Below are 10,995 nucleotides of genomic sequence, written 5' to 3' on the forward strand. Positions count from 1 at the left end.
GGGTTTTGTTTTCCGTTTTCGTTTTCTCCGGGCATCACATCTCTTCGCTTTTCTTCTCTTTAAGCCCCTCCAGCGCCCCTCACGAAGGCTGGTTGCTGGCACACCGGACACCTCTCCGATGGAAGGGAGGGTATTCTTGTCCCTGCCGCGCTTGTATGCCGGGACGGTGTGCGTTTTTCCTTGTTTGGGTACCTCGACCCGCTGTACACATTCCGGCTGAGCTCTTCGCTGCCGGCCCGGTTGTCGCCTTCGGTCGCGCGCTGACACGCCCGCGATAGTGACTCTCGTTGAACGAGCTCTGCGCCTCCGGTGTCTTTCTTGTGATAACCCGTGTGTTTTCCATTGAGTCTGATTTGACCCGAAGCTCGGCCGCGTCCTCCGGGGGAAGGCGGTCGGCTTCTTAAAGCCACAGTGAATTGTAACGAAGCAACACCAGCGAATAAAATGAGCGACAGTGGTGCGGAGCCAATGTGGGCCCGCGAGTGTACACGGCGTCCAGCATGTGAACCGAGTGCTTGCCAGCTTACATTCTTCTTCTCCCTCCTCCTTTGGCTTTATCTTTGATAACGACAAAGCACATACAGTGTCGTGACATCCGCAGAAAACCCAAAATGATTCTCGTTTCGTCGGAAAGCTTTCCAGGAGCGCCAGCTTTTCTGCTGTAAGTCAGCGCGCGGTGGGGGGGGGGGGAGGACAGCGTTCGGGGACACACCCAAGGTGTATTGAGTGTGGGTGCGCTGTGTGTTGCGTGCAGCGCTTCAGAGTGCAGCGGGACCGCGCCTTTCGCTGACAGGCAATAACAGAAAGGGTTTTAAACAACAACCGGGGGCGGGCGGGGTCTAAGTGGCTTGTGCGTGATGGAAGGTGTGTTGGCTGCTTTCTCGGTTCCTTGCCGGAGGCGGAAAGAGGCTCTTGTGAGTCTTCAAGGCGTTGCCAGGCTCAGGGAGCAACGTACCCTTGTTTGGCAATCGATCTGCACCGAAGTGGCTGACGCGACGGGAAAAGAGTGTCCGATGGGTTTGGGGTGACGCGCAAGAAAACGCATGCACAACGTGCTCATAACTTGTGGAGTGATGAAAGTGTATCACCACAGAGCGCTGTCTATGCAGGCAACGACCAGGAGGTTTTTTGGAATGGCTGGTTTCGTTGTTGTGGAGGAAGGTCGCGTCTTTGAAGGCGTCAACAGTGTTTCCCGGAAGCGTTGAAACTCCGTTTCTTTAAAAAACCGTGTGCGCCTGTTCATTCGAAAAGTTAACAGCAGCAAGGCATCATTACAGAAGCGTGAGGGAAACCGTCTTTCTTGCTGCTGTTAAAACAAGGAGATCAACGCACTTGTTTTGCTGGCACATGGAAACTCTTTGGCTGAAATTTTTAGTGCAGCTTGCAATTCTTCTGTACAGTTATTGTAGCTAGTTTCTTTAACTTGCTACACGTAAGTTTTTTTTTTTCTCTTTCTCACATATTATTTTCCTTCCTGTGAATTCGTTGCACATTATTTGAATATGCACATTCAACATATTTCGCAATTCGCTGTACGTAATATATCTATAGATATTTAAATAGATGCAACGTGCCTCTTTTAAAATGCGCAGAAATAGAAGCAGAAAATTAACCTGGCACCTGTTAGCCTCCATCATAGGAAAAGCGAAAATAAATTGCAATGAGCCGAACGGTCAACCTTCTTCCAAAACAACTAACTCGTTTTCACTATTTCTTTTTTTTTTCTATCTGGAAACATCTTTTCCTGCTGTTGACTGTCTCTATTTATTTTCACGAAACACGTTGCTGTGTCTGAGCCTCTTTGCAAAAAAAAAAATCTGCAGCGACGGCGACAGTTCCTCGTTTTGCGTTGACCTATATCACTACATACCCTCACTTGTAGGAGCAAGAGGCTGCTTTTTGCAGTGTTGCACAATGTCAGTGGTTTTAGATGTCCAACCCGACACTGACTATGAGCCCTCTGAAGCCGAGATGATCGAGTACGGCAAATGGCTCGGTATGGAGATGCCTCAAGACATGCCGCTATTGTGGATCGCACGCGAGGGACTCAAAGCACCTCTGCCTGACAACTGGAAGGCGTGCAAGAGCGAGAAAGGTGAACTTTATTATTTCAATTTCAAAACCGGCCAGAGTATTTGGGATCATCCTTCGGATGAGCATTACCGAGAATTACTCAGTGCCGAGAAGGCAAAATTGAATGCGAAAGGCAACGAAAAAAAACAAGCTGATAACGCTGCAGCAACTGACGCTCCATCAGGCAAGAGAGGGAAATCGTCAAAAAAGAAGAAGTCGAAGAGCAGAGACGCGGAAGCGTCGGAAACAAAAGCAAGCGCGCAGGACGAGAAGAAAATCACTTCAACGGTGCAGCAAGTGCAAACCGCACCGTTGGTGCAAACGATTCAGCCAAAAAAGGATGCGCCCGGTCCGATAAAACTTGCAAGTCTAGGGGCCGACGTTCTTAAAGGCGAAAAAAATAGTGCAGGACATATGGGCTCTCCCGAGTTCCCATCACCAACCTCACAAGACGATTCTCCGTTAGCGTCCGAACTTCATAAACCGCCAAAAGCCGATGAGCCAGATGCAATTCCTCTCCCGACCAAGGTCGTGGCTGGAGGCGGTGTTAACGGTCTTCGAGCACTTGATAAGCTTGGCAGATCTTCCTCGACGGCTTCTTCCGATGCAGCAATGAAAGCGGCTGGCGTCTCTCTAGCAAAGGAGCAAAAAGGAAAATCAGATCTGCAGGTTGCGAAGGAGTTAGAGGCGTATAAAACTGAACAGCAGAAAGCTCTTCAGGCGAAAGCAGATGGGCAGCTCGCGAAGGACCTCGAGATTTACAAGGCGGAGCGAAACAGCAGCCTGCGCGCAAAAATAGACCAGGACGTGGAGAAAGAGCTTGACACATACAAGGCTGAGCAGGAGAATCTTCTCTCTCGTCGAAAACAAGAAATCGACGGCAACGCAGCAGAGGAGGTGAGACGCTACGAAGAGCAGGCGAACGCTGAAAAGGAGAAGCGACGCAAGGCCAGCGAACGCGAATTAGCAACAGCTGTGGAAGGAGATTCGGAGCGACTCAAGAAGGAGTTGGAAGAAAAACTGAATGAGTTACGTCAGAAGTACGAGGCGAAACGTACCACCGAATCGGAGCGTCTTCGTGGAAAGCTCAACGCTCAACTCGATCACGATAAGCGAAAGGTCGAGGCAGAAGTGGCGCAGATGCTCGAAACGTTTACGCGAGAAAAACGCCAAGAGTCGGAAATTAAAAAAGAGGCGCAATCTCAAGCTCTTCAGGAGGCGAGCAAATACATGTCGGATCTGAAGCAATGCGCAGCTTCATTTTTGCGACAGTATGAGGAAGCGCTATCCAAATTCGCTAAAGCAGTCCAGAATTCCAAAACGGTTTTTGATCAGATAGATGCTCAGAAGCAGATGGAGTTGCAGAATGATTTGGCGGCCAAGCTCACTGAAATGACCCGCGATCACGAGGAGCAGGTCGAGCAAGAAAAGCAGCGGATGAAAGCACAACTCGAATCTCTCAAAAAGGACTACATCAGCGAAGTCGACTCTCTCAAACAGTCTCACCAGCAAGAACTGCAAAAGCTTCGCGACAGCTTTGATGAGCAGCGAAATCAAAGCCAACAAGAGCAGGTCTCGAAAGAGCACCAAAGATTTATGGAGACACTTGCAGATATTAAAGAAGCTCAGGCGAAAGAGCTGAACGAGTTGAAGCGGCAGTTAAAGGAAAAAGCACAGGAAGAACTAAATGAAATTGTGCAGGAACTGGCAAAAGAGAAGCAATCACACCGGTCCAACGGCAGCAATGCTAGGGATTCTGTTTCGCATGAACCAGCTCCAAGAATGCTCAAGAGCTCGTCCCAGAGTGTCACTGATGAGGAGGAGAGCTCCGAGAGAGCAAAGCTGTCGCCGCCGCGTCTCAACAGTAAACTGCTTGCGCACCCCTTGCGAGATGAGAGCGCGGCTGCAACACCTGCCGCACAATCGCAGCATCAGGATATCAAGACGCTCATAACAGAGGCTCTTCGTGAGGTATTTGCTGGCTCTCCCTTCATTCTTTCTTCACCCGGCCAGGGCGGAGAGTCGCAGACTGCGCCACTAACGCCAGCAACACCACCAACGCCGGCGGCCAGCAGTTCCTCTGCAGCCGCAAAAGCCTCCCCAGAGCTCCGTTCTCCGAACGCCTTTTCCACTCAAGCAGCTTCATTGAGTGGGAATCGGAACAAGTCTGGGGGTGTGTTGAGTTTACCGCTGTCGTTTCAGGAGCAACACAACTTGGTAGAGAGCGAGCGACGGCGTCTACAGGAGGGTAGGAAGTACGTCGAACTGCAGCAACAAAACCTTGATGAGCGACGACAGCAGCTGAAACGCACGCGTCACCAGTGGAAACAAGATGTACTCACTGCAAAGGCGGAAGGGATTCGTTCCTCTTCCAAGCGCGGGCAGCTTCTCAATAAGGTGCGCCTCTCCTTGGAGGAGCAGGCTCGTGGACTTGAGCATGACTTACTGATTCTTCGGGATTCTCAGGTTTGGCTTTTGTCAAAAGAGCAACGCCTCATGGCGCTGGAGCGCCAAATAGAGGAGCAGGAGCGGCTAAAAAACCGCAGCGGAGGAGATGCTTCAACCTTGAATAACATAAGTGTAGACACAGCTGCACTGATGACAGGGTACTTTAAGCCGCAACGACACAGCATTGTGACAGCTGATACGCCAGTGTATCGTGATGCGATTCGACGCGGGTCTCTCGAAGGTACATCGCTTCCTTTCGCTGACAATTGTGCGACGAGTCCGGTCTTGACAAAAGCGTTGAGTCGCATCGAAAAGTGTCTTGACGAAGTAACTTCCATCATTCACCAACAGCAGCAGCAGCAGCAGCAAACCTCTCTGCAGGCACTTGGGACACCACAAAGTCACGGCAGCCGTCGTCACAGCACTGTCTCACCAATGCTTCGCGATGCTACACAGGGTCGTGCGCGGCGTTCTTCACACAGCCAAGCGAAATCCGAAATACTGCGACGCGAGTCGCACCTTGACCAATGGCAAGGCACAGTGAATTAATGAAGAAAGAAAAGGAGCAGATGTGTATTTAAAGAGCTGATTACTGTTTATCGTTCGACGCGTTCACGTTGAAACCTTTGGTATTTTTTTCTGTTATCTTTCATTCGTTTCCACTACTTTTTCATATAGCTCTTTTGTTGTCAATTCATCATGTAAAGAACGGAGAGAGAAACTGTGCTGTCAACGTGAATTCTTCTCTTCATATCAAATCCAATCATTTCCACCATACTCTTTTCTTTTCTTTTCCCTTTTGAGCCATCGCATAGAAGTCGATAGCCAAAGAAAAGTTTTTCTGTACTGGATAAAATAAAGAACCGAATCAACAGCGGAGGCATCGTTCGAAAAGTTAGTTGTTGGCTTGTATGGTGTTTGTGAAAGCCGCCGGAAAGTTCTTACTCTTATCGATTATAGAACGTTTAAAAACTCTGTTCTTTTCTTTTTTCCAGTAGTAGTCTAAATCACTAAAGATATTGGAAAGTAATTCTTTTCCTTTTTTCTCCGTGGCTTTCGATCTACTGTAGAGTTTTTTTTTTTGAGTTCTTTTTACGTTTCACAAAACGGCAGACAAGGCCACCCATTTGTTTCTTTTTCATTATTATGAACCGTTGCTTTGTAACATAGACATCTTCCTCTTTGTTGTTAGGTTTTTGCTTCTATGAAGACGAGGAGATCGAAGAAAAAAGACGACTTAGAAAACGGAGTCTGCACTGAGAAAAACAGCAGTGTCGCGACATCGTTTGTAGAGGCAAGTACTACATCAGGTAACTTTCTTTTCTGTTTATAGTAGTTTTTCGCGATGCTGCTACACGCCTATTGACTTTTTTGTTGTGCAAGTCCTTGGGGTTCTCTCTTAAATGCCGATGTCATCGCTGGTTTCTTTTTCTTTCTTTCGTTTCCTTATTTCACATTCCATTACTTTGGTTTCATCACGCCACCTGCGTTTACTCTTCCGTGACCAGTCTTACCTTTCGTTTTTCTGTTTCAAGCTGGAGCTTACGAAGCTACAAAAAGTTTTATTGGTGCGGTTCAACGCGCTTTCACCACGAGGGAAGCGGCTGCGTGTGGGACTGAGGGAACTGAACGTCCAAATGAGCACTTTTTAAAATTTCTACTAAACAACTGAGAGCAGATGTTTGCTGCCCAAGGTATACACCAAGCGAACGTGTGCACATTTCTGTCGCAACACAACCCCAGCCTCAAACAGAGAGTGGGGTTTTCAACAACACTGACTCAAACACACATCTTCTTTCTCACCTTCTATCTTTCTATTTATTTGCCTTCTCCGTCTTGTTATCCATTATTTCCTGTTACACATATATATTCTTCTCTACAATCGTAAGACGATTACCTCCAACTTTTCCCCCCGTATACGTTCATACTCTCTTCATTTCGTATAGGAACATGCATACATGCGTATGCATCGATAAAGATATATAGCGTCTTCCTCACGTATCTCTTTCAGATCCTCTCCAGCTTCTCTAGGTCTTTGGTGCGAGGCATACAGGCCTCGATAGGCGCCGTTTTGCTGGGGTTGCGTAGGAGTATTTCACCCACCTCCAAGCGTGTAATTGTACTCGTTTCACCGACGCACTCAGTTTTTCATTCTGTGTTTTTGTTTTCTCACTCTGCCTTTTTTTCTCTTCTCGGTGACGCTTCATTGCAAACTTTGCAGTCACCTTACACTTTCATAGCCCGTTCGTATCTACCTCTCTGCTTGATCCGGAGAAGTACCCCGTAAAACACATATATTTACTTTGCTTTTTTTTTCAGTTCACCCTGTTTGTGCGAACGTGTACAGAGCTTTCTGCAAATTGTAAAGTCATTTTGACTGCTCCCACGTTTTTTTTTGTTTAATGCTCACCCAAATAAATTTGTATACATATATATGTTTTAGAAAAAGCTGCGTACCCGATTCTTTGCGCATCTTTTATCATTACTATTTCTTGTGTTGTTCTCCGTCCCTGCCTTTTCCTTTCTTCTCCGCCCAGCATTCCACCCATAGAATCTGTTTCTCTTCTGTTGTTTCTTACCCTCTTTACGTTCCAACCAGTTCCCTGTTATTGTTGATTGCAGGTCAAAGGGATACGAGAGCAGCTCGCCGTTATACTCAGCTCGTTCGCCGCATCCAAGTATCCTTTCTCTTTGCCGTCCTTTTCTGTCCATGAATAATCTGGTGCGCGACGTGATTGCATCAGCAGACGCAACGACAACAACCAAAAAGCCAAACGCACCACTGAACACCGTCTTGAATCAACTAACACTCATGCGACGCCCACGGCCACTGGGCAGTCCCGGCTTATACACCCATCCCGGTCTGCCATCCGATGCGGCGAGCAAGGCGATAAGGAACGTCACGCCCGAGGAGGACGGAGGCGCAGCGAACGTCCCGCCTCGCATTGCAGGGCTACCCACGGATCCACATCAGCCATTGCCAACCTCCGCTTCTCCACCTCCACAAAACTATTCGTGCTCGAGGGTGGGCGACGGTGGGCAGGGGCGATTGGACACAACCAGCAGCGGTGAGGGGATGCTGGACGCTTCCCGCCGACCTTTCCATGCACGCCATGCTTTCTTAACGAATGGCATCGACTCTGCGCAAGCGACACCGCATCTCGGTGCTGAACATCCGGATACCACCGCGCCTGATCCAGTACGCCTTCCATGTCATGTAGCGCACGACGGACACGACGCACAGGATGCAAATATGAGCGCACCAAGACAAGAGGTGCAATCAGCAAACGTACGTGTCGACAGCGCCGGTCCACCGGTCATGCCGCACAGGGCGCCATGGTGTTCAGAAGGGAGGGCAGTAGGTGCCGTTAACGGCAGCGAGCACTACGGCAGGTGGGTGGCCAGCACAGACATCATGATGCCCACCCCACCGCCGGAGGACGGGACAGGGGTCCGTCGATTTGTGCGGGCGTGCGGGGTCACCTCACCACCTCCACAACTGCCCGATGCGGCCATCACCACCCGAGACGGCTACTGGCACCCTGTCTATCCCATTTCTGCCAACGGCGACGGCAGCGGGCTTCGCAGTCACTCGACGGACTGGTGCGTGCTGCGGCCACCGCTGCCCCGGTGCAGCCCGCTGGACGCCGCGCTGGGCCCGAGGGAGCGGCTGCTGCGCCTTGACGCGCCGAACGTGTTGGCCCTCACGGCGGCACCTTTTCACACGCCGCAGCCCGTATGCACACCCGCTGCCGCTGCTGCTGGTGCCCGGCCGAGCTCGCACACATCGCCGCTGTCGCTGGAGGCGCAGACTTCTGGAGAGAGCAGCTTGACGACGGAGCACACCGCCACCATGGCTCCGCTGAACTCCCCCACCGACAGCGCCGTCTTCTACACAGAGACGAAGGCGCCACTGGAGTCGGCGACACCGGTGAATCGGTCCAACAGTACGGTGCAGTGGATTAAGGATGGCCTGGACGAGGTGCCGCGCAATGGGAGCCCGACCCCCGGGCTACTCACACGAACCGCGTCCTTTTCGTTGCCTGCTGCTCCGCTTCCGTTGGCCTCCTCCCTCACCACCATCATCACCGCGCCGTTGCTGCCCGACGCCGTCCTCCACAGGACGCCGGAGCGCCGCAGCCCAGCACACGTTTCAGCGGAGGCGTCTTCCCGCGCGTCGTCTGCCTCGACGCCCCGCAACTCCACTACCGTCGCGAGCGAAGGTGACAACGTGTGCTGCTGCATTCTGCCGGTGCTGCCTTCGCCGCCGTCCGACGCGCTGCTGCCGCTTTACGGCACCGACGCCCGACAAGCCGCTGCCGCGACCAGCGTGATGGAGGCGGTGCAGCGACCCAACAAAGGGCGTGGGCGACGACCGCCAGGTCCACAATGCTTCTTCCTCTCCGGAGCTGTCGACGGGGGCGGGCGCGGCGTCCATACGAGCACCAGCGACGTTTCCGCCCCGCATCTCCCTCCATTTCCCACCACGCGATCCTCCGCAGCCGTCCTGCTGCCCTCCATGCTGTCGACCGACCCACCGCCTGCGAGTACGCGAGCGTCGTTCTTACGACCGCGTGTGGCGGGCAGTAACGCGTCGAACAACTCCTCGATTCACGAGCCACCGCGCAAGGCGGTGCTGGTGAACATCATGACGACCAGCACGACCACGACATTGCCCGCCGCCCTCTCCAGTGAGGGCACGGACTTTATCCTCTCCGCCGTGAGCAACCCGGGGCTGTCCGTGTCCCACCCCATCACGAATCGTCGCGCCAGCTCAACGGGAGAGACGAGTGGGTCGTCGCTGGCGCTGCAGCCGCGCGTGTTGTCGATGCGGTGGTTCCGCGGCAGTGAGACCAGCCTCGACGCTCCGTCGCTGCTCTCGCCGATGGACGTGAGGCTCAGCTCGGATGCGCCGTCCCCGCACAAATCCGGGTCATCGCTACACACCATCGAGGAGCGGTCTGCGGCGGGGCTTCCGCTGGAGCTGCAGCACCTCCCCGCCATGGCCTTCGCTGCCCGTGCCTCTTCCTCATCGCGGACGCTAGGGGCCAGCCACGCACACGCAGAGAAAGAGCAGTCGGTCACCTCTATCGTCAAGGCGTTGAGCCACATGGAGTGGGCAGCGCAGCCGCAGCCGGGTCTCCGCGAGGACACCTCTTTCTACAAACAGTCTCTGATTGATGTGGCACACAAAATGGCAAACTTGCCGTCCCCTCCACTGCCAACCGCGGCGGAGCTTTTGGTCAAGGAGCAGCCTGTTTCGTTGAAAGCACCACAAGGGAAGTCGCCAAGGGAGGACGATCGGAACGCACGCGCGTAGTGGAGGCCAGCGGTTTTTGCTGCTATTGTTGTCATGCTTATATCCTTCATATATGTATTTATGTATATACATATGTATATATTCTCTCCATCCTCTCTCTCTCTCCTATTCCGTCACCCACGTACGCTCGTTGATTGTTGCTGGCTTTTCCTTCACTTTTTGCGCCTTCTCTTATAATTCTCACTACTGGTTTTTTTGACTATGTGCGACCTATTCATTCATTTCCACCGTGTTTCCTCCTTGTGGACTTCGCATATAAAAAGCCCATAAAAAGTATGTAGTTTCTCTTCCATCCATCCTTTTGGTTTTGCTTTTTCTCTATTTTTCTCTCTTTCTGTTGCTTCCCAGTTTCATAGGTCTTCTGAGTTGCGCGAAAGCTGCTCTCACTCCCTCTTTATTTTTTTTTTTAAGTTTTGAAAAAAGAGTGTTCTCCGTTGCGTCACATACGTACTAGTATTTGTGACCTTTTTCTTTTCTGCTCTGTTCACCCAACTATTACTGATAGCCAGTACAAATTTACGCTGCGGTATGATGAACTTTTTTTTCCCTTTTCCCCGTCTCTGATGGTGTCGCCACTGCCGCGCGAAAACAGGAAGACCCACTACTCGTATAATATATATATATATATGCCTTTTCTATGATGGAATGAAGAGCTGTGAAGTCACGCATACTAATTCGCCGCAGCCTTTTCTTTTTTCCTTTTTCTTGTCTCCCCCCCTCTCTCCCTCTCTCTCTCTCCTTCTTCTACTGCTAAAAGCAACTTTTCGTTCTTTTTTCTTGACGCAGAGGTTATTAGTATCATTGCTATTACGATTATTCTTATTTGGCTACTTCAACTGACACTATAACCAAATACAACAAGCGCTCATCACATCGTTACGGTAACATCCAGTAAGAAGTGCACGTTCTCGACAACCTACGCGGTTTTTCAAGTTTCATGCGTCACTTTTTTTTTGTGGTTTGTTGTTCCGAGTGGAAGATAAAACAAAAAAAGGAAGAAGAAAACAACAACAGTGCTCTATCGCGTGTTATACTCTTCGGCTTTGAGCGCATATGGCTTTTATGAAATTCTTGATCGGCTCTATTCTCTTTTTTTTTTCGCTGCAATCACTGCTTGCGCTGAGCTTGAACTTTCAAGCCCCAAAAGTGTAGAT

The 10,995-nt window shown here is 50.9% G+C and overlaps 2 protein-coding genes across 3 annotated transcripts; both read left to right on the forward strand.

Moving 5' to 3' along the window:
* Window positions 1-1,794: 1,794 nt before the first annotated feature.
* Window positions 1,795-5,070, forward strand: ABB37_08291 (hypothetical protein; the record flags this gene model as incomplete). Of its 2 annotated transcripts, none has more annotated exons than XM_015807245.1 (1): window positions 1,795-5,070. In XM_015807245.1, exon 1 carries the CDS (start codon window positions 1,915-1,917, stop codon window positions 5,068-5,070), a length of 3,156 nt encoding a protein of 1,051 aa, XP_015654194.1. In that variant the 5' UTR covers window positions 1,795-1,914. The 2 variants fall into 2 exon arrangements, with proteins under 2 accessions (XP_015654194.1, XP_015654195.1); XM_015807246.1 differs by having other exon boundaries at window positions 1,822-5,070.
* A 1,338-nt stretch (window positions 5,071-6,408) lies between these two features.
* Window positions 6,409-9,841, forward strand: ABB37_08292 (hypothetical protein; the record flags this gene model as incomplete). Its single annotated transcript, XM_015807247.1, has 1 exon — window positions 6,409-9,841. Exon 1 carries the CDS (start codon window positions 7,937-7,939, stop codon window positions 9,839-9,841), a length of 1,905 nt encoding a protein of 634 aa, XP_015654196.1. The 5' UTR covers window positions 6,409-7,936.
* Window positions 9,842-10,995: the final 1,154 nt, after the last annotated feature.

This window comes from Leptomonas pyrrhocoris (assembly GCF_001293395.1).
Source record: "Leptomonas pyrrhocoris isolate H10 chromosome Unknown, whole genome shotgun sequence".
NCBI classification, from domain to species: Eukaryota; Euglenozoa; class Kinetoplastea; order Trypanosomatida; family Trypanosomatidae; genus Leptomonas; species Leptomonas pyrrhocoris.